Source organism: Parasteatoda tepidariorum, chromosome 4 (genome assembly GCF_982258835.1).
Source record: "Parasteatoda tepidariorum strain Cologne lab strain chromosome 4, Ptep-v5.0, whole genome shotgun sequence".
NCBI lineage: Eukaryota > Metazoa > Arthropoda > Arachnida > Araneae > Theridiidae > Parasteatoda > Parasteatoda tepidariorum.
In genome coordinates, this window is record NC_141758.1 from 10,611,295 (window position 1) to 10,639,249 (window position 27,955).

The window sequence follows — 27,955 nt, forward strand, 5'->3', positions numbered from 1 at the left end:
CGTAATATGTTTTCTTGACAGCTTTGTATTTTAATAAAACTTATTACACAAAATGGTTATTAGAAAATGTTTTTGAATTGTTAACTGCAACCTTAGCAGTGTTTCAGAAAACAAACAGACGAGTTGTAAACATTTCAAAATAGCAAGATGGAAATGTCGGAAATTACTGACGATGTTGCAGAATTTTTTAACTCTGAATTTGGAGATGATATAAAAAATATGCATAAAATACATGATGTCATAGATCGTTTAACAAAGTGTGAGGAAACTCTGGAATGTGAGGTTTGTAAGATTAAATCACTGTGCTTATGATTTCTAAAAATGATAAATTAAATATTATCGCATCGACTATCGTTCAAATCAAGTTTTGATTGCTACAATTCTTAATATATCTTGGAATTTAATTCGTAATGTGTTAATATGTTCAATGTTCAGAAATCTATTTGTCAAATCTAATGTCAAAATTTATCCACATAGCTTATTATTCAGTGCAAAATGTAATATTTTTTTGTTTCAAATTCTAATCATATACTGTGTTATCGTCAAGATCCAAATCGGGAAATCTTTGTTCTTGTATTTGTAAGAATATTTTTAAAAAAAATTCGTTATATTGGCTTGCTTAAAGCTGGCTAGGAATTTTTCCCTTTGAACTTGCCGTATTTACTATTTTTATTTAAGTTTCTTTCATGATACTGGCTTATTATTGCTATGTTTTTGTATCGAATTTAACAATGGAAATCAGTTTGAAAAGCTTACTACAGAGCCAAATGGGTACATGTCATTGGTACCTACTGTTACCACAATTAATTAAGCTTCACTAATATCAATAATGTTCAGGCTATGGGAGATTTCTTGCAGCCCCCAATGCAAAAAAAAGTATTCAGAAATTTTCTATGTTTTCTGGCAAGAGATTCTGACTATTGAAGAAATCTCTGACTTTCTAAAATTTAAAAAGATTAAATTCCTGAACTTTATTAATATTTTACATGAAATATTTCGACTCTCAATGAACACATATATATAAATAAAATACTTTAAGCTACTTAAATATTTTCATTTTGTGCAAAATGGTTTTGCAATTTTTTAAAATTTTTTATGTGATTTGATAGGCATTTTTTAAAATAGCAGTCCCGTAGTGGACTGCTATTTCAAGCACCGAGGTCAAGCATCACTGGATGGGGTCAGTAAGCGGGTGGGTGACCACTACGATCAGCCTGCCTAGGGACCGAGGGTGCTCGGTAACGGTCCTCGTTAAACTGTTCTACTATAAAGTGCTTGACTTGTCGCGCAGGTCCTCGGGCTGCCAAAACAGGTCAGCCACCCTCTCTGCAGGGGATCAAAATTGCGATGGCATGTTTACCAGACCATCGCCAATAACCCATTGTGCAGCTCTAGTGTGACGTAAATAAAGTACCTACCTTATATTTTGTGTTCTTTTCCATCTTTTCTGCCATTGTATAGAAAAGGTAATTGTGTTTGGAATACATTCTAATGCAATCATAATCTACTTTATTTTATGTTTTAGATTTCGCCGCATAGCAGAGATCCGTCACATGTAACAAAGGCTATGAAAGTCGCGGAAGAGGCTTTAGAAAATATCAGAAAACTGCGAGAAAAATGGGAAAATTTAGAAATTTCTGCAACAAGTGAAATAGAAAAAATGAGGCCGATAAAAGATGATTTTTATTCCAAAATTAAAGAGTTGAAGGAAATCGAATCTCTCAATTCTTATATAAAATGGATTTTGAAAGTAGAAGATGAAAAGTATGTACTATTGTCTAACTAACTGATTATACGACTTGGCTACAAAATTTTCGTTTTTATGAATTTTTTATTACAACACTTTGTTTTGATGAATGTGATCAGGTCTACCAAGAAATCAAGGAAACCTGGAATTGTCAGAGAATAATGCAATTTTTATGTCAAAACCTGGAAAAAATTTTGCAATTAACTTGAAAAATTACCAATTTTAAAATTGAAAAGTCTCCAGTAATAATCAGAATGTACAAATTCAGCATCTATTTTTATTATTCATTGTAAAATTCTGCTGTAACATGGTTAAATTTTGTAGAGTTATTTCTAATAGAATAATTTTTGAAACTACTCTATATGTAAAAATTTCTTGTTTTTAATTTTTTCTCAATTATTATCATATTTATAGTTTAATAATACAAAGATTAAAAAAGTAAAGCTTTCTATGTAAATTTTGTAACATATTTACTATCTATTACAGGCGTTATATATATATATATATATATATATATATATATATATATATATATATATATATATATATATATATATATATATATATAAACATAATATAATTAGAAAGAAAAAAAAATTTGATGGAAAAACGTCAAAGTTCTCATCGGGACACATTTCTTTACAAGTGCAATATGTAATTTACCATAATGAAAAATAATGTTATATGCATATATATTATCTATAATTTATAAACTTAATTGTTATAAAACCTTCATTTTAAACTTTTGCCTAGTGAAATTTTGTTTTTTGAAAAATTTGATAATTGACATATTTTCTATTTAAAATAAAAGTTTTGTTGTTTATTAAATAAAAAAAATATTTTTCTGTTGAAATATTGTCCTGTATTACAAAAATGTAATCTGAAATTTTATTGAAAATTTCTTGGAAAAAGACTCTATTTCTAAAATTGATTAAGAACCCTGTGTGCTGTTAGGATTTTTATTTATGTTTTCCAGTCAGAAGCCTTTTTTTATTATTTCTGATGTTCCCATTTCCTTATTAATAGTTAATAACTTTTATTTGTATTTTCTTTTTAGTTTTCGAATGGAGGAAGCACTTAAAAGCAATGACATATCTCAGATGGTCGATATATTTTCTAATTTCAAAGAATTTTGGACTGTTCTTTGTGGGTCTGACTGTAAAAATTTAGTTATGTATATAAGAAAAACTATGCAGTATTGGTATGATGTTCTTAAAGATAAACTTGGAAAGTAATTATCATGTTTATTATTTTATTGGAAATTAATATGGTGTATTGTTATCAATATTACACTTTTTGTTGTTTTTTGTCTTAAATAGTTTAATAATTTTTAGTGCTAGTACTTTTACTGTTACAAAATAGTGTTGAGAAGAAATATTTTTTTAAACTCTGTTTTTAATTTTTTTTCATTATAAATTATGAGGATTTTACTAAAAACAAAGGAAGGAAGTGTTAAGTTTTTACACTGTAATGAAACATTTTTACCGAGTAAAAATGTCATTATCTTACATATTATTTTTTTAATAATTTTAAATATGCATTTTTTACACTCTAATGAAAAACATTTTACCAAGTAAAAATGTAATTATCTTACGTATTATTCTTTTAATATGCTGAATTTTTTCCGATACTAGTATTCACCAGAAGAATTAAGAACTCTGTTTTTTTCTTTTTTCAATTTTTTTTTTTCAATATAAACTATGGGCATATTTCCAAAAGCTAAAGTTTTAAGCAATATAAATTATCTCTCTGAAAGAAAAAGTCTTTATCAATTAGAAATAATCTTATTTTACCATTATATTTGATTTACAGTCAAACTTGTTTTTAATGCATTTTGAGCTACATCCAATCTCTTAAAACACACTTTTTGAGACGTGTTTATTTTCTTAAACTTACATTCAAACTGTGTCCATTTCTTAAAAAAACATTTTGAACTGTATCTCACAAATATACTTGTACGGTTTACCTAAACTTCTTGAATATTGTATAGAAGTTTGAAAAAAAAAAGTATTTGACTGTTCCTGAAGTTTTTATTTTTGTTTGAATGATTTAGAAACATTCCTTTAGTTTGATTTCTTCAAAAATTGTATGCAGATGAATAATAAAGCTAAGCATCTGAAATTCATCATACGTTTTGCAATGAATCTCACAGCTGCAGTAACTCATCAAAGATATTTTTTTGCAAACCATTAAATAAATTCCTTATCTAATGTCATTATGTGTCTCTTTTAATATACCTGACCAAATATTTGTAAAACATGGAATCTTTCAGTGATTGTTCAGAAACAATTAAACCATCACAAATTATATGTGATGAATGGAATTGGTCTAAGGAATTTCAAACTTTCCTAAAACTAATAGGTGTTTGTGATAATGTATTTTGTGCCAGAGTGCTTAGACAATGCAGTCGATATAGGTGTTGCCAACTTCGCTGTTAGAGAGCCAGTGGCATTTGGAGTACAAATGTAATGAATATTTGGTATTTGACCCTTATACTGAATATTCAGTTGGCCAAATTATTTTTGGAAAAATGACATTTGGCCAAGTTCTTTTGGAGTTCTTTTTTAAGAGATTAAATAAAAAATAATCTAAAATAGTATTTTTATTATAAATTATCTGCTATAGTTTTTACACATATTTGTTTAGTTTAAAATTTATGTGCTGGTAAATTTGTTTTCCAATGTGCTTGCAAATCCATTTGCTTTCCATATTCTGGAAGACAAATGGCAAAGCAAAATTTCAAGAGATGAAACTAGATAACTTTATATTGAATCACATGTTTTGTTCTGTTGATTTTTTTAATAATTTTCTGGCGAACATATATTACGTATTATATTCAGTACTTTTGTTTTTAGAATTGAGAACGCTTTTTCCTTTTCCTTTTTATTGTTTTTATTATAGTGTGTTTTAATAGAACATTTTATGATAGATTTTATTGTTACTTTTTTCTTATATGGTATGACAAATAGCCAGCAGCAAAAACGCTGTGATTTTCGCCTTTAAACTTTTTTAGTACTAAGAAAAAAAAATTTCTATTTCCCCTTTGTCTTTTTTGATTAATTTTCTTTTTATCCGTGTTTTTATTATGACACAGCCTTTCTTAAGAGTGTTTCTAATGAACATTATTCTTTTATCGTCACTTTTTTTCTAAAAATGCGACAATGTAAAAAGGGTAAATTGAGATTTTTAATGTTTTATTTTTTAAAAATTAAGATTGATTTTTTTTTTGTTTTTTATCAAGCTTTTTCTTTTTTAAATAAACTTTTATTTTTTATCGACGTTCTTATTAGATATATCGATTTTTATTTTTTCTGTTTCGGTTTTGTAATAATCTTTTGTTTTTGTGGCATTTATTTGATAATGCAGTTTTTTTTAAAAGCATTTCTGATGGACTAAATTTTTTTTAACCTTTTTTGTATACTTTTTTTTGTTGGAAAATATTACTTTTAGCATTAAAGGTAGCTTAAGAATAAGGAGAATTTTTTTTTCTCTTTTTTTTTTCAAATTACAACTTTAGCTTTTTTTTTTAATTGATTTAAATCATTTTTTTATCTTAAATATCTCTAATGGATATCGATTATATTTTTTCCTCTTTACCACATACCATCAATACAGCTAAGTTTTCATTAATTTTCAATAATGATTAAACTTATTTATAGATTAATGAAATAGTATTTCAGAATGATTTAAAAAAATAAATGTTGCTATTTCTTTGATTTTTTTGCCCAAATATTCGGCCAAATCCCTATGCATTGCATCACTTGTTTCGAGCAAGGTGCACGTGAAATTTGTCGCCTCTTGTTGGTTGTGGTTTGCGATAAGTACTAACTCGGGTGCTATTCATGTCATCTGACTGGGGTCAAAATTTAGGTGCTTGACCATAATTAGATGGGTGTATTTTGTGTTGTTGTTCCTTATCCTCCAATTGTATGGCGGAGTCAGACAAGATCCAATAAGTTGTTGACCCTCCTTGAAAAGGCCCAAGTAGTCAAGGATATGTTCGGCAGAGGCCTGCTGGGCTTCACATTTGGAGCAGACTGCATAAGTCTTTCTTCCTTCAAGGTACAAGAGACTATTCGTGTGTCCACTTGCCAATCTGGAAATTGCTGTCTGAGATGCTCTATCACCTATATCAGAGGTTCCCAAACTTTTTTTTTCATGGACCACTTTCAAAATTTTACTATTTTTGGTAGACACCCTGCTGCTACATTTCTACTGTATTCCCAAAATTCCTAAAAACTATCCCCCTAAGATGGTGGTGTTAAGAAGAGAAAAAAAGTAGCCCATTTTCTTGTGTCCTATTTAATAAAATAATACTTGTGGTTATACAAAATTATAAACATTTATTATTACAAACAATCAACAATTGACAAATAATCAACAATGAACTCAAAAATAAAAATTAACAATAAAAAATAGTCATACTTTTAATGAGACGGATGTACTTGATGAATTGACAGCAAATTATCAATATTTGGCTTCAGTTTTGTAAGAAGTAATCTCAAATCTCCCCATTCTGTGATGTTCAATCTGCTCTTTTTTTTGTTAACAGGTTGGTAACACCACTAAAACTTCTTTCGACAAGACATGACGAGGGAAACGCTATCAAATATTTTCTCACAATTTCCCTCAGCCCAGGATATTTTTTCGGGGATTTCTGCCTGCAGCCAAAATGTTTGATAGCCTTTTTTAAATTTCACCTTCAGTTCCTCGTTGGTGCTTAGCTCAAGTAGCTCCTCTTGTACCTCTTCCGTTACATCAAATGGGGTTATGATCAAATGTTGAGCGTATGTCTGAATATCCTCATCAAGGCATTCATCTGTGACAAGTGCGGAAACTGGGAGAATTCGCGCCGACTAATATTTTGCTTCATTAATTTCAATTTACCAAGAATAGTCGAAATTACACCCTTTGTTTTTATTAAATTAAGGTTGTCCCCTTGTAACTGTAAGTTAACGTCATTGAATTTTATGAACAAATCTGTTAAGTACGCAATATCCGCTTCATATTTGATCAGATTTTCTTTTAAATCTGGTGCTTTAGTTTCCAGACACTCTATCACTGATTCGAAAAGTGAGTAAAATCTCGATAAGCATGCACCTTTCGACAACCAGCGTACTTCAGTATGAAGGAGCAGTCCTTGGAAATCTTCATCATTTTCATCGCATAATAGTGCAAATAAACGGTTATTCAAAGCATTGCTTCTTATTTTATTAACTGCGTTAATCACAAATTGAGGCGATTGGTGCAATCTATCTCTCAAATTTTTCACTACAAGGTGTTGTCGGTGGATGACACAGTGAATCGCAATTAGTCCTGGTATTATTCTTTTACGATGGCTTATAAACCCACGATATCGCCCGAACATGGCAGGAGCTCCATCTGCTGCCACCGGAATAATGTTTGTAAATGGAATAGATTTTTCTGTAAAAAAATCACTCAGGACTTTAAATATCGATTCGCCTTTAGTGTTCAACATCAAAGGTTTTGCGTAAAGTTTTTAAAGTAAATCCAAGCCAAAATTTTTGTTCTTTATTATGAAACCCAGAAAATTTTTCGTCGGCCCCCACGTACAACTTATGAACCCCTGTTTTCTTTTCACGTCTACGTGGACTCCTGTGTGGTCTCCTATGGACAACTGGGGGTCCACCTGGTCCACTTCGGGAACCTATGACCTATATGAACAAGTGAAGAGCCCGGTTCCTTGGCCGCATACCAGTTACGAGAGCGGGAGGGGGGATCCTCCACTTTTTTGATAAAGGGCTTTGTATTTTGTGTTATGTATATTATAGTCCCTTTATGAGATTCAATCAAAGTAAACTTTATTTAAATCAAAGTATAGAAAAAAAGGAAATAATATATATATATATATTAAGTTATTTTCTGATTATTATAGTTACTCTTTTTATAATTTTAGCTGACTAGGGTTTAAAGAGCACCCTTATCTTTATAAAAATAAGTTGCACTATTTTATTTTCTATTATTTTATATATTAACTAAGTATTAATATTTGTATTATTTTCCTTGCATTATAAATTGCTCAAAACAAATAAGCATTAAATAAATTTGATTTTAAAATATTTATATTTTTGTTTTAAATTTTATTTTGTGTCTAAATCATACTTTCTTATTTCTAGTGAGTTCCAGGCAGTTCTTAACAGTTTACATTGGCCTGTTTTGTCAACAAACATAAGGCTGCCTGCCAATCAGGCAATTGATGTTCTGCTGAAATTCAAGCAGTTATTTCTCTCTTTGTGTAAAATTTCCTTACCGTATCCTTCTTTCATTTAAATTAAAAATGTTTTTGAAAACTGATTCTTATTTGTTAAAAACTGTGAACTTTGAATTTTAAGAGTATATATAGTATTTCTAGCGTTAAAAAATGCGAAATTTTTTGGTATATTGTCAGATTGTTTTTGTGACCCAGTTTTTTCCACAAATATGGCTGCTTTTTTTTAAAAAAAATGTATTGATCTGACTTCTTTTTTCTGGCATATGTCATCCTGCTGTTTTATAAAAAGTGTTATAATGGCACAGTTGGTAAGGTAGTCACTCTTACCAATAGGGAAGAGCAAAGAAATTTAAGTTCAATCCTAGTGGATAACTAAACGACTGGAATTCTTTTGGTTTTTCTTTATTCAAATTATCACAAATTGATTTTATTTTGCTCACTCACTGTATCTTTTACTTATTTCAGAAAATGAATTTGATTCAGTGTGTAACCTTTATATTAAATGAATAATCCCAAAAAACTGAAGTGGTAAAGATATAACTTGATTAAAAACTTCATTCATTTCAAAGATATGCAAATTGAAAACAACAGTCGCCATGTTTAAAGCACTCAAAAATGTGTTTCTATTCTCAAGATTTTCCAGGCATGAATGAGAAGAAACATAAGCGATTTGAAATAAGTGTAAAGTTGCCAGCAGAAAAATGGAAAAATAAAAGTGAGAAACAAAACTAGAAAAACTGCAGTATCTGAGAGAGAAAATGAGATTAAAAACATTACTTTACATCTATTTTAAATTACTTTTGCTTCTTCTAATTCAGATCTGCCAAGTTTAGAAAATGGGTGCCTATTTTTAAGCACTTGAAACATATCAATTGTTATTTTCAATTTATGCATTTTTTAAGCGAATGAAGTATATAATCAAGTAATATTACCTTCGTTGGAGTTATTTTATACATTTTAATAGCAATTAGAAAAAATGTTCTTTAACTTAGTATATGCTACATTTATCATGTTATTTATATCAGAAAATAAAATTGTTTTTCATTGCACATTTTTCATAGCTTATTAGCAAAAGTATTAGTGAATTAATAGTAATGCTTGCATCAGAAAATAAAATTTTGATTTAGTAGATAATAAGTATCATAAACTTTTTTTAGTTGAAAGATTTTTTGAGTATTTAACAAATCATGTTAATTATTCCATGAAATACTATTGTGATTCATTTAAGTAAGTTTCATGGACTTTTTTTAAACTATTATTATGTATTACTTATTATAAAATATTATTAACAGAAATTAGTAAAAAAAAATTCTTAACTGACAGTGATACTTATGTCAGAATTCAAGATGTGAAGGACAGTGTGGAAGACACCTCATTACTGTTGCCTCTTCAACTGATGCTTCAACCTTTGCAGAAAAGATTTATGTTTCATTTCATGGGAAAGAAGCCCACTAACCGACTAGATAAGGTATTTTTTTATACATCGTTAAAGCATTTGCATAAAACAAAAATGTTTATTGACGAATTTTACAGTGCATTTGAAAGTTAAACATTTCTGAGTCTTTATTCCTGTATTACTGTTTCTCAGAAAGGAAACAATGTTTAAAAATAACAAAAAATACTAACAGGAAAAATTGAAATGTAAAAGAATTTGATTTTTACTCCAAAGAAAAAAATTTTCTACTCAGGCTTATTTGTAAAACCATTTTTTTAGGTTGCCTATAACTTCTATTTATGTAGTGCTATTGCTACATATATATTGCTATTTACATTTATCAAAATATCGTGAATTTTTACTTTTGTGCCATTAAATCAAATTAAATTTCTATCCAGACTAATAAAAGGAACATTCACGTTCGATGCATACTTTTTTGAATGGGACTGTCTGAAATTTAAATTGATATTTTAGTTTTATGTATAAACTCTTGTTTTTTTCAACATTTTAAAATTCATCAATAAATTCAATCAAATAAGTAATAAAAGTAGTAAGCTTTGGAAAAATAGAATTGCAAAATGTGTTTTCATATGTGCCATAATAAATTTGTACTTCATATATTGTTAATATTTGGCCAATTTTGCATAATTTAAATCTGTGTCCAGAGCAGTATGGGCACTATAGTATATTTGTTCATGTGAACATGTTATTGTTTTCAATTTATTATTGCAAAATTGCCAACGAATTTATGATCTGAAATAATAAATTGATTCTGATACTATTCTGCTCCTTGGGGCTGTAAAAAAAATCGCCAAAATGTTATTGATGTGAGTGATGCTTAATTAACTGTGGTATTATTTCCAGTAGTGGTAAATAAAGAAAAATAGCAGGGTAAATACTGCAAAGGAAGAACAAAAAACACCCACGTACAAGAAATGAAGAAAGGCCATAGTCATCGTATCAAAAGCTCTCTCTCGTGGGATTTGCAGTCCTCGTAATCAAGTTTGAAGAGTGCATTTTTTAAAAATATTTTATAAGGGTCATTGAACAGCCGACCCAAATTTGGGGGTACGACTACTATTGTTCAATTCCGCAGCCTTGTAATTTGGAACACAGTCCAGAAGACAAGAGAATTCCTGTATCAAATGTTGGGAGAAATTTGCTTTCATGGACGACTTTTTGATGAAAACAACCTGTATTAGCGTTACATGGAGAGGAAAACCACGAGAACCTCCCATGGTTAGCTTGGTAGCAAAGACTTGGTGCAAGCTGGATACGAATTCGTATCGACCATCGTAGTTTGTTTCATCGTAATTTGTAATAATATTAAGTTTAAAATAATTTTATTTTATAACATAAAAATCTGTATTGTTTACTTAATTTTTTGTATATTTTTAAGATTGCATATTTTTTTTCTTCTCTTTAGCCTGAATGGTATTTGACCCAAATATTGACTTGGATTTCAGACCATTCACTTTTTTTGGAGAAAATTGTTCAGCCTATTTTAGAAAATGAAGGCATGTCTCAATATAATGCACAAGTATGTAGATATTTTTTCTTCACACTGTATTTAAGCTATTTTGAACTGAATTTTTTCTGTTACTTATTTGTTTAAAATTCACATATCTGTTAATATTATGTTGTGTGCATATCTATCTATATTCCAAATAACATTAAGTATTCAAATTAATTTACTTTAAGTTTTACTATATGATAAAAAAAATGGATAAAAATAATGCCTGTAGATATAGAGTAGTTTCATGTCCTTTTAAAATAATGCCTGAGTAATGCTTTTGTAATTCACCAGATACAGCTAAATTGCTCCTATTTTACTGCAGTTATTAAAAATAATTTATTTAGTTTAGTGTTATTTGCAATATATAGCACACAGTTTTAAAATTACTTGAGTAAAAATTAAATATTTTAATGTTGTAAATTAAATATTTTAATGTTTTTAAAAATTATTTTTGTTGAGTTGACAAAAATAGGTCCCAAAATAGGCTGGTCTATTTTTAAATGAATTTGCCATTTTAAAATTTATTACTACGTTTGTTGTACTCTTCTTAAAGTTTTGACATGATAAGGGTGTTTTATTAACTTTTCCCTTAGTTACTAACATATTTGTTTTAAATTTATTGTTTTAATGATCATTTGATTTTTTTTATTTTGCTAAAACCAAATCAAACTTTTTTGTTTGCATAAACAATATTTTTTTAATCTGCTCAATATAAATTGAATTGCAGTGTCCTCTTCCTTCTCTGTTACCATATTAATGTTAACTTTATGCTTTTACTTTTTATTTTTCCTCTCTGCTATTAACCATTTCTGTTTTTTTTTCCTCTATATAATTTAACAAAAAGCGATTTTTGTGATTTTTTACTAGAATGTAAGTTTCGGGTAACTTATTTTTTTTATTTAAACACTTTTAATCTTTAGTAACAGAGGAAAACATAACAAGTTAATGTTTTATTTTTTATTTAATGTTACAAATCCAAAAGTGCATTGTTTAACTTTTATAGCCAAGAAACATTCCAATTGCAGCTGAATATTTAATTTTTCGAATATTTTAATTTTTTAAGAACATATTTCAAAAATGCTATAAATATATATATATATGACATTTATTCTTTTTAATGAAATTATTATGTGCACTATGTGAACTATTATGTGCTTCATGGCAAGAAAAGCCTTCCAATCTAAGCACACAAAAAACTACTACTAGGAATATTTTACATCAGACTTCCCAAATAATAAATTTCATTATCTAATTTATTCTCTACAGTAATTGTTATTTATGGTTTAAATTTTAGCCCTTAATATTTTATTTTGATTTAGTTTTGATTTGAAAATGAATTTTTTCTAGTCTCAAATGATGAAAGGCTTAGTTCGATTGGCGATTTTGCGTTTGAAATCTGATATGAAAACTTTGCTTGATGATGATAGACTTCTCAGCCATACAATTGATGAAATCTTACTCTTTTCCCGCGAACTGAAGAATCAAGGCTATCCTCAGAGTTATCCTGACATTTTACAAATACTGACATCTGAGCCATGCTTCACTAGATGGAGATCCTTAGAACATCAAGGTAGAACAATTATTTTATCGTTCTTTGTTTATGTTCGATAAATACAAAAACATTTTTCAAAAATTTCACATAAATTTACTAATTTTAAACTATACTTTCGATCCTATTTATTAGTTGAACGTTCATCCATTGTTCTTACACTTTTTATTATCAGGTCTTTAAATTATCAGGTCTTTTTTTTTTTTTTTTTTAAAGGAAGCTATTTCGTTTTTAAGAGAAAAACTGTAACTCCTGATACTTATAATAAAAAAAAAAAAAGTTTAGATACACACTCCTAAAACACATTTGATATTTTTGCATGAGTTTTAGAAAATGTTGAAATTTGTGGGCAATTCAAGAAAGGGTATAAGAAGCTAAAGAAGTGCAAAGTGACACTGATGAAGATGACGAAAGACAATCAGTGTCCGTGGAAAACCTCTTTGAGGTTTTCCACGGACACTGATTGTCTTTCGTCATCTTCATCAGTGTCCGTGGAAAACCTCAAAGCCTTTAAAACATTAATGTGGAATTTTTTTTATTAAAACAAACTGACAGAAAGAGAGCAATTAGTTATAAATGTGGGAAAGTTATTGTTTGCATTGAGAAGAAAAAAAAGTGTTGAAACTAAAATTTCTAAATATTTTAATTAAATAAATGTGTTTATTCATTTTTCTTTTGCATCATAAATATTTTTTCCGTAATTACATACTTTTTTTCTTAAAACTTTTATATACTTATTGTAAATTTATAAGAAATTAAATCTATTACTTCTTTACATACATTTTCTAGTTATTATTGGATATTATATGTTGACCTTACATTTGTTTTTCTCTCCCTGTCTATACCAATGTCCCACAAGAAGCATCTATCTATGTTCTAATGCATATGTGCAATACAGTAGTATTGCTATGAAGGAAATATTCCACAAGTTATAATTAAATTTCACTTGTTTTATTTTTAACTGCATTATTAAAAATTTTTTATTTTTAAACCTATCACATTTTTTGTGAATATATATAAATAGGCATATGGATGACTTTTACTTGAATACATTCAGAGTTTAATATTTTATTTTTATATAGCTTTAAAGTGTTTGTATATAGTACATATTGTTAAGTGTGTATTGTACTTGCTATTTAGAGCAAACATGTATTCCTTTGTGTTGCTCATTCTTCCAATTTAATTGACTGTTTAAAAAATTTTCTTGTATATTTTTTAAAAATAGGATGTAAATGCATGCTATCTTTAATATGGTGTATTATATTTTTCAGGAGCATTAGAGAAAATGGATAAATTCTTAAGTCTGGACACCTCTTGGAAATCCAGATATCAAGATGAGAGTGATATTGACGATCTGCATGTACCAGAGAGTGCAGAACTCTTTATAACTCTTCTTCTAACAATGACTGGTAGGTTTAATATTTTTTTCTGACGTCGAAGATAAGAAACTCAATGTTAAAAAAAAAATTTAAAGTTAAATTTATATTTCATAAAAATTCTTTTTATTTTTTTGCACTCAGAACCTAAGAAAAGATAGCCAGATGAAAGGGATTACGGTTCAATGCATATTGATCTGAGCCTTCAGGAAGCTCAAGCAGGTTTAATGATACTAAGAATTTTTGTAAAAATAATATGAGAATCATTGTGGCTCTGGGGATAGAGCTCTCACCACCATTAAGGTGAATATTGATATAAATTCTGCTCTAAGCTCAAACAAACCACAGTGCTGACCTATTCTCAGGGATGAATGGTTCATGGGTAAAAATCTGCTTGCCATTGGGCTAATTGTGGGATGCTTTTCGGATTTTCCTTTCCTAGTATCACAAAAGCGAATAGGTTTAGTCTCATTAAAAAAATCCTCCACAAAGTCTCAATACTTCATCAAGGTCTTTCCTTGTCTTCTGTATTTGGGTTCAACTTTTTGCTTATGGCTGCTACGAACTATAAATGAACCAGCATGACTGGATTCATTATGCTAAGTGCTGTAAGCAAAGGGTTAATTTTAGTAGGCTACAGAGTTGAACATTGATTATAATAAACGCAACGATTGTTCAGCGATGGTTAAAATATAAAATGTTGTTGTTGCCGTGTCTATGCATACAGTGCTAGTGCAAAGATTAGAGTCCTCCAAAAGTCTTGATAATAAGATTTTCAAGTTCTGGAGCCCGATGGCCATGGAGAATTTTGATGGGGGGTGCTCCAAGTTGAAAGAGGGAGCCGATAATGGCCTGGCAGTCAAAAACATGGTCTGGAGTTAATTGCAAATAAGGACAGTACTTGCAGATGGAATATGATTTTATATTGTTGCCTGAAATCTTCATGCGTTTGAAATGTCTAGTACGTAACCTAGGTATTGTAGAGGAGAGGGTTCTTGGGCAATTTAGATCGGGGATTGTTGCCTTGCTAAGAAGCTGGTTGTAAATCCTTCGCCTGCCAACAGCATTCACATCTGCACAGGTGACAGCTCGAGGTTGATCTTCATTGCGTACTTCCTTTACAAGGACATCTGCACGTTTTTTCCCCTAGATTCCAACATGAGCTGGGATCCACTGGAGAGTGCAACGGATATTTAATATAAAATAAAATATATGTAATTAAATATTTTATTTTAAATATTATATTTTTAAAAATAATCATTTTAATGTAATTAAATACAATATTTTAAATTTTTCTATGTTTTTTTAAATTTCCTTTTTCAAAAAATATTACTTAGATTGTTATTAGAAATTGTGAAAATATTCGTAAGCTTTCTTTCTAATAGAATGTGAATTTCCAAATTCTACCTTCATCCTATTATGTAACAATAATATACATATTTTTCTTTAAAAATTTTTTTCTTTTATATTTTAATAATTAATTTAAGTTTTTATTATTTTAATTCAGTTTCAGTAAAAATAAGCAGTTAAATAATTTAGTAAAAGTCAAATGGAAATAAGGGGAATTAAAGGTATTTAACTACACTTTCTTTATTTTTCTTTTAAATAGTCTTTTAACAATGACAATCGGGTAAATAAAAGGCTCAAGGATCTGGTGATCCTGTCTCTGGTTCCAATTTCATTTTTTGACCTTCAATAATATTTAAAAAAACAACAATTCATTGTTTATGAGATTGTGAATAATATTAATAAAACATTTGTTTGATTATTTCAACTCATTATTGCTTAATTGCTAAATTAAATGCCATTTTAATTTTTCCTAATATTCATCCTAATATGAATGATATTTTACTTAGCTCTTTTCGCTTATGTAAATAACTTGTAAAGGTTAAATTGTAAGTTTTTTTTGTATAAATTTTATTTAACATATTCGCTTGTTATAACTGTCATAATAAACAAACTCAGAAACAAATAAAAATTCAAAGAATGTTTAATCTTAAAATAAAAGTGTTTTTTTTTTTTTTTTTTTTTAAATTGGAAAAAGATTGAATTATAGTATGCATTTTCAGGTATAAAAGGTGTTTATCTCTCTCTCTCTCTCTCTCTATATATATATATATATATATATATATCTAAAAACTCAGCGGCGCTACAGCCCATGAGGGCCAAGGCCTACTGTGCCCATCTCAGTTTTCTTGACCTTGGGCTCTGGGGTGCAGGAGCAGATGTTCCGGTCAGGTGGTCAGTCGAACGCGGAACCCCCAGTGTTTAGTTCCCAAGCATGCTTGGTACTCATTTATCGACCCACTGAAGAGATGAAAGGCTGAGTCAACCTTGCCCGGACCGAGGATCGAACCAGGGACCTGTGGCACGACTGCGCGAAGCGCTACCTCACAGCCACCGGTCTGATAAGTAGATATTAAAAATGTTGCTATATGTAAGCGTAAGAAACTTTTTCTGTTGTTTGTGGGTTGGTGAACAGAACAATAACTTAAGGGCAGCCTGAAACTAATTTAATAAATACATTCATATTTATCTAATTTCAAACCTTAATGCTATTGCATGAGCCAGTTTTTAATTTTTGGTTATAATTATGTTTTTTCAATGTTACATGTTTATAAATTTGTAATATGTATGACTTTCAAAATTTCAAGGTGCATAGTGTCAAATGGAACAAATAGTTTTTGGTTCACCTAGAGCTGCTAAAACTCTTACGTATTGTCCTGTTAGCATGTGTAATACAAATAATGGGATATCATGATGGTTGCTTTTGCAGTTTTAGTTTTAATGTAGTTTCCAATATGATTTAGTGAATGTAATACAAATTCCAATTCAAACAATCAACCAATTCGAAAAATTCTCAATTTCTAGAAAGGTATTGTAATGTATCTGGAAAAGACTGCCAAGTATCTTTCCTGGAGCTACAATTGGAACTCCTTGATGACTTTCGTTTGAGGTTGCATCAATTATCTCAATGTGAAATGCAAGAAGCTATTCAGCCCAACTTCTGTGGTATCATGAATGCTATTCATTACATAGCTATGGTGCTAGAGGAATGGAACAACTTACCAGTAAGCTTTTTTAAACATGTAATTACCATGTTTCTAACGGGATCTAAGAAACCTGAAATTCGATTTTTCCAAAGCCGGATAACCAGCCTTTTAAATATTATTTAAAAGGTCAGTAATTTTTAAAAACTAAGTTTTCTGAATAAGTTTTTTTTGGTCATTCTTGATCTTAATCACAAGTAAGATGCATGATGGCTTTATAAATAATGTGGCTCTATTTATATATGATATTGCATTTGTGAATTCTTCCTATTATTGTGCAAAACATTTCAATTTATAATTTATATGCTTATGTATTATAATGTTATATATAATCAATTGACATATTAAACCGTGGTCCAGTGAAATTTTGTTCCTAACAAAATGTAATAGTTAATCTTTTTTATATATTAAAAAGTAATTTTAGTTGATTATTTCACATAATATTATTTGTTTCTGAAAATATTATATTGTTATGTATAATAAAACTAAAGTCTGACATTCGACAAATTTTCCCGGAAAAATCAAGTTTAATTAAGTTGGAATCCTAATTTTTGTATTTAAATTATTAAAATTGTATCAATGTAGAATAAAGGTTAATTGTAAGTATTCATTTTAATTGAGTTTGAGTTTATTGATATTGAGTTTATGACTATTGATAGATGTAGCAAATTCTCTTATCTTTTAAAAATGTTATGGTTAGTTTAGTTAAATTTTTTTTGTAGTTTTTCCTGCAACTCCACACCTACAGGAAGAAAAAATTAGCTTGTGAAGCCATTATGAGAGGTAAAAATTTTTATTTGAAGAATATAATCATTTGAAGAATTAATTTAGCTTTTTATTAGAAAATTTTATATTTCAATTGTAATTTCATAATATATAATATAATTTGTTAACAAATATATTTATATAGAAGTTTGTTTTTCTTAAAACTGTTATTTGAAACTGTCATTTCATTTTCATAGCTGTTCTAAGCTAATGACAATTACGGAAGAAGATCTTTATAATGCAAACCTTGATATGCATGGTTTTGCATTAGATAGAATTTTGTATTTACATTAGCAGATCTTTATAACACAGACCTCAAAATCGCCTCAATTGGACATTTGTATATTATAGAATTTTCTGTTACATAGATTATGGAATTTTGTGTTATTTATTTATTTTATAGAATTTTCTGTTTTTAGATTATGGAATTTTGTGTTATTTATTTATTTTGTGGAATTTTGTGTTATATCACTTATTTTCAAACTCACCTACTAAATATGGCAAGATTAGTTTGAAAGATCTTAAAATGCTTTAAAATAAATTTTAGGTACAAATACTTAAAAATACAAAATAATCACTTAGGTATTTTTTATTCTCAGAAAAAAGTGAATTATGATTCTATTTAATGAGAAACAAAATAATCAACTTTAATTTGCTTAACATTTGAAATTTTCTCCTCTTAGCAAATAATGTAAAATGTTAATTGTCTAATTATAGAATTTACTGGATTGCAAATTTCATTGTTTACACCACAAAGCTAGTGTAGTTTATGGAGAACTGCTGTTTATAGAAGTGTTTTGCATGACTCTTCTAATGTATATGGATCATTTTACATATCATCATTAAGCTCACCTATTAAACATTACAATATATATCTTGAACAAATCAATATCATTTAATAACTGGAAATGTTTTAAAGTCATTTTTAAATGCAAATTGTTTTAAAAACTAAAACATGTATTTAAATATTTCTTTAGTACTATTAAAGACAGCAACAAAAAGAAAATGAACATAATTTTGATTTGCTTAAAAGATTATAACCTCTTAGCAAACAATTGTTTGCAATTTTTAGAACAGTTAATTTTTTTTGGTCAGTTTCAGAAATTTCTTCAAAGTAATTTTTATTGTTTACACTCCAAAGTTAATATGGATTCTGGAGAATTGTGGTTTCTAGAAATGTTTTATATAGAATGTTTACTGCTATAACTGTTAGGTTAAATTTTTTTAATCTGTATAGCTAGTCCTGATTGCGTAGATTATTAAAATAGTGTAAAATTTTAATATGGAGATCTGTCACTGTTTTTTTAAAAATGAAAAATATTTGTTATTTTAATGTGATAAATTATGCCAATGTATTATTGTTTAGGCTCATAGAAATATTAAAGAAATTGATTTTGATGAAAAAATCTAAAATAATTGTAATTTTTTTTTAAAAACGAATTATTTATTTTAAAACTATTTAACCTTTTATAGGACAATTTTTCGAGCAATTTTATGTTAAAATATTTTTGAGTTGTTAAAATATTTATAAAAATAAATTCATTTACCTTATTACCTGAAATTGATTTGAGTTTTAGAACCATTTTTCCTTGTGGGATTTTCAGAATTTTACCCATTGTAAAGAACTGGTCATAAACTTGAACCTTTGAAGAACTAAATTTATAAATTCCATGTGTAATCAATAAACTTGATGAGAAATGATCAAATGAACAGCCGCAGAATGCACAAGGGAAAATAATTCCCCAGTGTTGACCTTTCTTCTTGACCCCACACGTCCTTAACTGTTACCCTCATTTACATAAACAAAGCCCTTCTTTAGTATTATTATTTTGTATTTTTTTGAAGTTATCAGGAGAAGGCTACACAAATACTAGGTGGGAAAAAACTTACCATGACCTTATAAAGGGTTAAGATATACAGTGAAGCCTCAATTGAGCGGACATTCTTGGAACCCAAAAAATTGTCTGTTTACGAGAAGGGTACCCTAATAATGAAATTTAACACCATAAACTGTTTTTCGAATATTTTCAATGATATAGGAACAATACAACAATCTATAACAATATTTCTTTAAACTATAGGAATATTTTTTCTGTACAAAATATATAAAAAGGTTTGATATAACGACATAATTCTAGATGTAGTTTACCGACTGGCCCGTGTAAGGGTCAGAGAACTGGCCTTGCATCAAAAAGGTTCTGGGTTCGAATCTCATGCAAGGCATGGATGTTCTTTCATTCTCTGTGCTATCTGCTGACCCACCTAATAGGGTGCCCCTGAAAGTGCGGCCTGCAAATCTGCTCTTCAGATGTCTGTATGATGATAGGTCCTTCTCCAGGTGGGTATTAGAGGAAAAAAAAAGATGTAGCTATAGATAAATTAGTATAGTTTTTCTATTAACTCAGATATTATCACATAGAATTAAAAATATGTCCGTATTGAGAGGCATCCATTTTGTTAGAGTGTCCATAACACGAGGTTTCACTGCATATCCATTTTCAAGTAAAGAAAATTTTTTTCAGCATGGTAGTATACATAGTTTAAAAAAACTTTGCTTTGGGTTTAAGCTTTCTGTGCTTTTTTATTTCCTTGATTGAAAAGATTTTGAAGAACACCCTTACGATACAACTAATTGTGGTTGCTTAAGTTATTTGTACTTCTGCAGATTTGGATAAGTCCCAGTTGAGTATCATGAAAGGCAGAGAGCATCGGACAGCATCAGAAGAAGAACTTATAGAAGCGTCCGTATTTGATGACACCATCGGATTGTTGAATCACATGCAGAATGATTTCTTACAAACAATGTGTGATAGAGTCATGCTGGATATCAAAGCTAAGAGCAGGCCTTATAGAAAAGAGAAGTAAGATATTCGTATTACGACCCTGATGTGATTCGTATATAAGTGAAAAATATAATATTGGATTTAAAAAATATTATTTTTAGAGTTTTCTTTTTCCCATACAACAGCTACAGTATGAAGACGATGCTATCGATGATTTACTTTAAGAGTTGAAACTTAAATTAGAGAGGAAAAAAACAAGCATCTCTCACAAACCTCTTCTCATCTTTTAAGACTAACTAATTTTTACGATATAAAATTAAATGCAAACCTAAACAAAAAACATAATTGTTTATTTATTTAGAATAGCTCGATAATTAGTAAATTTGTTTTTACACATAATTATATCAGCTGGGATAATTTTTATATATGCTAAATTTTAATCATCGAACCGCCTTTTCATGGCACCTTCAGAAGTAGCATTTCTGCCCCCAAAAAATTGACACTGACTGAAAGTAAAATAATTTCTGAAAAATAAGGTGCCTTCGATAACAACTTTAAAGTCCATGGAGATAACCTCTAAGAACGACCATTTTATTGTGAAATGGAGAGTGATCGTTTCTGAGAGGTTTCTCTGTATTACAAACCTGATATAAGGAAGTTGATATTTTCCATTTGATACTGATTTGATTTGCCAGAGATTTTCACAATAATTACATTTCTGGAAGATTACATTTAGTCTGATCTGGAGATTGTAAAATTAATCGTATGATATTTTAGTTTTCTTTAAATTTTCAAATATATTTATTGTAAAGTTAATTTTATAATTATTTTTAAATGTTTGTCTTTCTTCATGATTACTATGTAACAGTTTTTTAAAAAAAAATTATGTCATTTAAAAGATTGAATATGAAATTAGCAAGAGTAATTCATTTCAATTTGATTCCCAAAGTGGTTTTTCATAAGATGAAGAAGTTTTACTTTTGCTTAGTAATAGGTTTAGGTCATTTTTCAGTTATTTTTAGTGTATGAACCTGTGACTGTAATGTTTTAATGTATGAAGTTATTTTTAAGTTTACCATTTAAGAGAATTAAAATTAAAGACAGGCTTTAAAATTCAATAAAGACTTTTAGCTATAATTGAAGCAATAGAAATTTTACTTAATTTTTCAATCCCGCTTTCATTTAAGATTTAAAGATTAATATGTATTTGATAAAGTACTTTATACTGACTAATTTAGTATCAGCTTGTAACTAAATTAAAAAATTAGTATACCCATTCCTAATAGGATAAAAAATAATTTATTGATTGACTTTAATGATTAAAAATGATGGTAAAGAATTTTATAGTGATCAATGTCATCAATTTTATATTTATTGATGTAACTTTTTTTTCTTTACTGTACTGGAAAATGTTTTCCAGTTAATTGAACTGAGTACGCACACTCCCTTAAGGAAATCTTTATCTTAGGATACCACCGTAAAGTGCTCCATTGTCTTTTCTTCTTTTCATGGTTTTTGTTTCCATTTGTTTCTTTTTATGTCAAACAGAATGCTGCCTAATTGTGTTACCTAAAAAATTTATTATTGTATGTTTTTGATCAATAATTAATCTCATAGATCACATATTTGATAAACATTATTATTATTCCAAAGAATATTTTTAATTCTATTTATTTTTGAAATTGAATGATTATTTTTATGAATTGCATAATCTTTCATCTAAAATCTACCGATTATGTTCAAGTATTTTTTGAAACAATTTAAATGATTTCATAAATTGCAGATTGTTTAATTCTAGCTCACAAAGCATTTTAATATAGGATTGTATAAAATTTATACTGATTTTCAAACTTTTATAATTCATTGCTGTATTAATTGCTTTGTTAAATTTCAGTTACCAAAAGTACATTTGTATTTAATCTGTAATAAAGTGTTAAATTACAGCCTCTTTAAAAACTTAAAATTATTTTGGAATTTGCAAAATATTGATTAAGAATAAAGAAAAAATTTAATGCAGTTTTTTTATGTATGCATGCATCTGTGAAAAGAAGTGATTGAGTATGGATTATGATGAAAATCTTATTAAATCCAAATTTTAAAACGCATTATTTAGTGCCGCATTTTATTTTAATATTGTAATTTTTGTATCTTTGACTACTATTTAATTTACTATATTGAAAAGAAATTATGAAAAAGCTGTTTAAAAGATAAATTTAGATTGCCTTTTCTTATACCGCAATTTCTTCTTTTTTAATTAATTATAAAAAATTTGACCAACATCTGTTAAAGTAAGACTTTTTGTCATTTCAAAAAGTAAAAAAAAAAAAAAAAAATATTTGTGGATTTCATTTCTTTAAAGCCTGTTTTTTAGTAGTTACAATGAGACAGATTCCATTATAGATAAATTTGAATTATGCATTTGGTTTCATAATATGTATAACTATAAAACAGTTCGTAATGAAATGATATTTATTTTAAATAATGTTGCAAGTATAATTATATGTATGAAATTTAACTAATTATAAGCTTAAGTTCTTAGAGTATATTAAAAAAAAATTGAAGTTAAATTAAAAAGATCTGATTTAAATCAAATGAATCAGATTCTTTTTTTTATTTAAATAAAAAAAAACGAACCTGCTTTTTAACAATGAAAAAGAAAAAAATGTTTTTTTTTTCCTTACAAAGAAAGTGAAATCATCATCCTATTTTTCCTCATATTATGCTTAATGTCTTCTGCACAGGATTCAATTTTCATATAGATCTTCTTTCATGCATCATCCAATCTGTGTAAATATTTTGGTTTTAAAATTTATGTTGCTTACTCTTTTATAAATATAAATTATATCTATATGATTTACAGATGGTTTTGTATGCCCGTGGTACAAGATAAAAAAGCTGTGGAAATTTCTTTAGCCGCCTATCCAATGTTGGAAATAATAAGTACAAGTTTAAACAGTCTTCAAGAATTGTTAGCCAAGCCACTGTTTACAAAAATATGGCAACAAATCGCAAGTGAACTCAATTGTTACTTATATGAAGAGGCAAGTGTCATTTATTTTTAAATCTTATGTATGATTACTATAGTATTTCAGTTAGTAATTATTCTTCAGTTTAGGCACTCAGAACCAAATTCTCCTAAAAATATTTTTGTCTGAATTATGTTTGCTAAATGAAATGATACAAAATGTTAGTCACCATATTAAAATAAACTGTTTAGTTGAATAATTATTTAAAATAACTTTGCATCAATGGATTAGCTAATGAGATTTCATGTATTAGAAGGGTCATAACATTGAGAGGTGCAGTCACACTTAATAAACGTAAACTGTGTTAAGAAAAATTTATAATATTTTTACTCTTTAATAATTGTAATACTGTTAATAAGTTTAGATACCAATTAAAAAAATTAATTACACTAAATATGTTATTTCTGTTTTATTATTGTTATAATTTATTTCTTACTCATGTATTTTTTTAGTGGCACTAAAAATTTAATTAAATAGTATTCTCTATGATGAAAAAGCGCTGTCGTGCCACAGGTCCCTGGTTCGATCCTCGGGCCGGGCAGGGTTGACTCAGCCTTTCATCCCTTCAGTGGGTCGATAAATGAGTACCAAGCATGCTTGGGAACTAAACACTGGGGGTTCCGCGTTCGGCAGACCACCTGACCGGAACATCTGCTCCTGCACCCCAGAGCCCAAGGTCAAGAAAACTGAGATGGGCACAGTAGGCCTTGGCCCTCTATGGGCTGTCGCGCCACTGAGTTTAGTTTTAGTATGATGAAAAAATTTGGCTACATATTTTTTTTTTTAGATCACACAGATGATTTTAAAGGGAGTGATTATTCAAATTTAATATGCTTTTTATGCTTAAAGAATGAATTTTCATAATTACTGCAAGTTTTTGAAAAAGAAATAGTAATGTTAAAAAAATAAAATATTAGGTATGAATATAATTTAAATCTGATTAGATCAAAATAAAAGTTTACCCTATCAGATGTTTGAGTTACCATTAGTTTTGGTATTTCTGGTTCCTTGGTTTCGGTTAGCTGTAGATCTTTTAAACTTTTATATCATTTTAGAAAACATTATATGGTAGGGTATGTAAGCTTACCTTTTTGACTGCACTTAATTATTGTATTGTCTATTTTTACTGTATAGCAAAATCTATGACTTTTTTATGTATCATGACCTTACTTTTAGGAATGACGTTTTTTCAGCTGAAACTATTAACTAGGAGAGTGACTATTACCTTGAAACTCAAATCTCCCTTCTTTTTTATGAGGGTTCATAAATTCATATTGTTAAAAAACACTGTTTTTGAATAGCATTAAAAACATATCTTTCTTCTGAATGTTTGGATCTCTATTCAAGTCATCAATATATCTGATTTTTATCCTGCAAGTTAAGCGATCTTCACCTTCCCTTCGGTATTATTGTGACAAACACAGCAACTGCTCATTCAGAATTTTGAAGGTTTGCAATAAATGAGATAAATTTGAATGCATAATTTTAAAATTTCTTTGCAATACTGTGTGCAGTATTTTAGCTGACTGTGAGCAAACTAAGGTAGACCGTGAGGAAAAACAGCCGACCCAATTTTAGGTTTACAACTACTTATGTTCAACTCCATAGCCTTGCAATTTTGAACCCAATCCAGAAGTATGAAGTATTGGTACTCCTGTATGAAGTATTGGGAGAAATTCGCCTTCCTCGAAGACATTTTTGATGGAACCAACCCGCATTAGCATTACATGGTGAGAAAAACTATGAAAACTTCTTATGGTTAGCCCGATGGGAAGGGGACTATAACTCATGTTCCGTCTACCACTGAGGATACTTTAGGTCAGCACTATGCTCGTTACAAACTGGTCGCACAATTCGTTTCGACCAGCCTTCACTGGGATTCGAACCCGGTTCATCTCATTGGGAGGCGAACACTCTATTCCCTGAGCCACCACATGTACTATCACTTTCTCTTATACTCTTCCACGGTGGACTGGTCGTAAGACACAGTTCCCAGTTGAATGCCGAAGTCAAGCATTTCTAGTTGTGGTCAGTGTGCGGGTGGGTGACCACTTAGATCAAGGAACTAATGGTGTGCGCTATTGGTCTTTGTTAAACTGTTCTACCATAAAGTGCTCGACTTTGCGTGCAGGTGGTTGAGCTACCAAAGTGGTGAGAGGAGAATTTCCTGGCGCAGAGGATTAAAATTATAATGGCATGCCTTTGGATAATCCTCAGGGATGATTTTCAGACCATCGCTAATAGGCCATTGTGCAAATAAATACCAACTTTTTTCTCTTACTCTGACTTGAGCATGTTCTGAATTGCTCAATCTTCTGTATAGATTTTGGAAAAAGGGGCACCTGATTCATTGTTGATTCTTATCAATTCATCTTTTCAAAATGCAAGGCTGAGTAAATACTGAATAATTAACAAGAAATCTAAGATAGAAGGGTCAAGTGATTCTATTAATTAAATTATTAGTTCTGTTAACCAAGTTACAGTTAGTTGATAATTTTATATTTGTTTCAGGTAATCCTTCAAAACAATTTTAGCGAAGGTGGAGCTGCACAGTTACAATTTGATATGATTCGTAATTTGTTTCCAATCTTTGGCAGCTACACCATTAAGCCAGAAAACTATTTTCGACTGTAAGTACTTACTTCATATTGTTTATACTTTATTATTATTCATTATTTATTCAATGATGCATGTCATTTTAAAATAATTATAACTAGTTTCAAATTTAAATTTGTTGTAAAGAATAAAATCCCAAACAGTAATTCTAAAGATGTTTGCTTTTAAGAGAAAAGCACTGCATCAAAAAAGCTTTAATGATCAAAAACATAAAATATGTATGCATATAATTTGTCAAAATGAATGTCTTTTCAGAAGCTGAAACAATGTAGAATTTTTTTCATTATTGTTTTATCATTAAACATAGAATTGTTTCTAAAACTAACAAACTGAAAGTTTTTGCTATTTTAGTAATATTGAGATGCTGAGTTTCAATTATTTTTTTCATATTTTTATAGATCTAAGTTTATATGTAAAAGAGAATAAACATTTACTCTAAAAACTGCTCATAAATTTTCTACACATTATATCAAAATTATTGAAATAATGATATGAAATAATTAGTTTATGATATCGATTTATGCCACTAGATAAAAAAAAAAAAAAAGACTGGATAAACAAAGTTTAAATTTTCCTTTTTGGCACAATAAACATCAGAAATATCTCATACGGATAAATTCAAGTTTAATCTGCTTTTGTAATAAAAGTAAATTTTTACTGCAAAAGTAAAATAGAAATCTTTTAATTGCACACTTTTGTATATTTTTCCAGACATTTTTTTATTAAAGGGGTCGTTCAAATATTATGTAAACACCTAATGGAAGAAAGAGATTTTGATTTATTTTTGCGGACAAGAGGAGAGAAGTGGTAGAGGTTATGCACTATAAGTTCTTAATTTCAGCATTTTTTCTAATAGTAAGGAAAAATTAACAAAAGAATTATGATCTGATTGGAAAAAGTTTCAATTTTAGATTTAAGTTAGGAATTTTAAGATAGAACACACAAAAGATTCCTTTTACTTCTCCGCAGAAAGAATACACAAAATATTTCTCAGACTCAAAATTTTATAAAATGAATGAAAATACAGATTTTGTTTTGTGCAAAATTACATCTTTTATTTAAATTTAATTCTAAAAAGTCTTCTCGTTGGTTGTGGTATAGATGCTTGGAAAGAAGGGTACCAGCTCAGATGCTTTCCTTGTCATCTTTCCAGAATTAAATTCATGTGGCATTTCTACCATACCCGTTAGAAAGTAGAGCCCTGAAAAACAGGTTAATGTTACCCTTTCCTTTCATTCTTTTCTGACTTGTTGAGTCTACAACCCATAGATAGCAAAAGAACAGTTGACCCCCGTGGTTATAGATAATTTTTTTGTTGTCTCTTTTTTAAAAAAAAAATTAATGAAACGGTGTGAAAGTTGAGTGATTGAGACTAATTAATACGAAATTAAAATCAAAAGGTTCAAGTCATCACATGAAATAGGAGTTAAGAAAATAATCGAGTTATTATACATCAAGTTAAGACTAAATACATCCAATTGACTATATTTGTAAACTTTTATGCACTATATTTATTTTATATTCAGTATTGATATATTGTTTTCCTTTTTAGTGTTAAAGATTCGTGTACCTTACTAAACTTGAATAGTGCACCTGCTATGTTATTGAGAGAAACTTTAAAGCATGAAGATGGCTTTAAGAGTAAAAGTAGCGCATTGGAAGAACTTGGAGTATTTAGTCTTAGTCCATCTCAAGCACTCATCATTCTCTCCCAGAGAAATCACATGAGTGTATAATTGTACATTTATACTGTATTGTAAATTATTTCTTTCAGAGTAATATATGAAATTTTTTGTACATAAGACTTTGAAATAAAATATTTTATTTATTTAATTAGTTTGCTATAATTTCAATCTTATA

The 27,955-nt window shown here is 28.7% G+C and overlaps 1 protein-coding gene across 1 annotated transcript; it reads left to right on the forward strand.

Moving 5' to 3' along the window:
- Positions 1 to 26: 26 nt before the first annotated feature.
- LOC107437928 (RAD50-interacting protein 1) lies at positions 27 to 27,928 on the forward strand. Its single transcript, XM_087160646.1, has 14 exons — positions 27 to 282; positions 1,526 to 1,764; positions 2,805 to 2,978; positions 7,885 to 8,019; positions 9,303 to 9,447; positions 10,841 to 10,954; positions 12,278 to 12,500; positions 13,751 to 13,888; positions 16,727 to 16,926; positions 17,628 to 17,688; positions 20,336 to 20,531; positions 23,314 to 23,494; positions 25,991 to 26,109; positions 27,648 to 27,928. The coding sequence occupies exons 1-14, from the start codon at positions 148 to 150 to the stop codon at positions 27,829 to 27,831; spliced, it is 2,244 nt and encodes a 747-aa protein (XP_087016772.1). The 5' UTR covers positions 27 to 147; the 3' UTR covers positions 27,832 to 27,928.
- The last annotated feature ends 27 nt before the right edge of the window (positions 27,929 to 27,955 follow it).

Coding starts and splice junctions, on each gene's coding strand:
- LOC107437928 (XM_087160646.1), top strand. CDS start 148: ATGGAAATGTCGGAAATTACTGACGATGTTGCAGAATTTTTTAACTCT. Junction 12,501..13,750: donor GAGATCCTTAGAACATCAAG/GTAGAACAATTA, acceptor TATATTTTTCAG/GAGCATTAGAGAAAATGGAT. Junction 20,532..23,313: donor AGGCCTTATAGAAAAGAGAA/GTAAGATATTCG, acceptor TATGATTTACAG/ATGGTTTTGTATGCCCGTGG.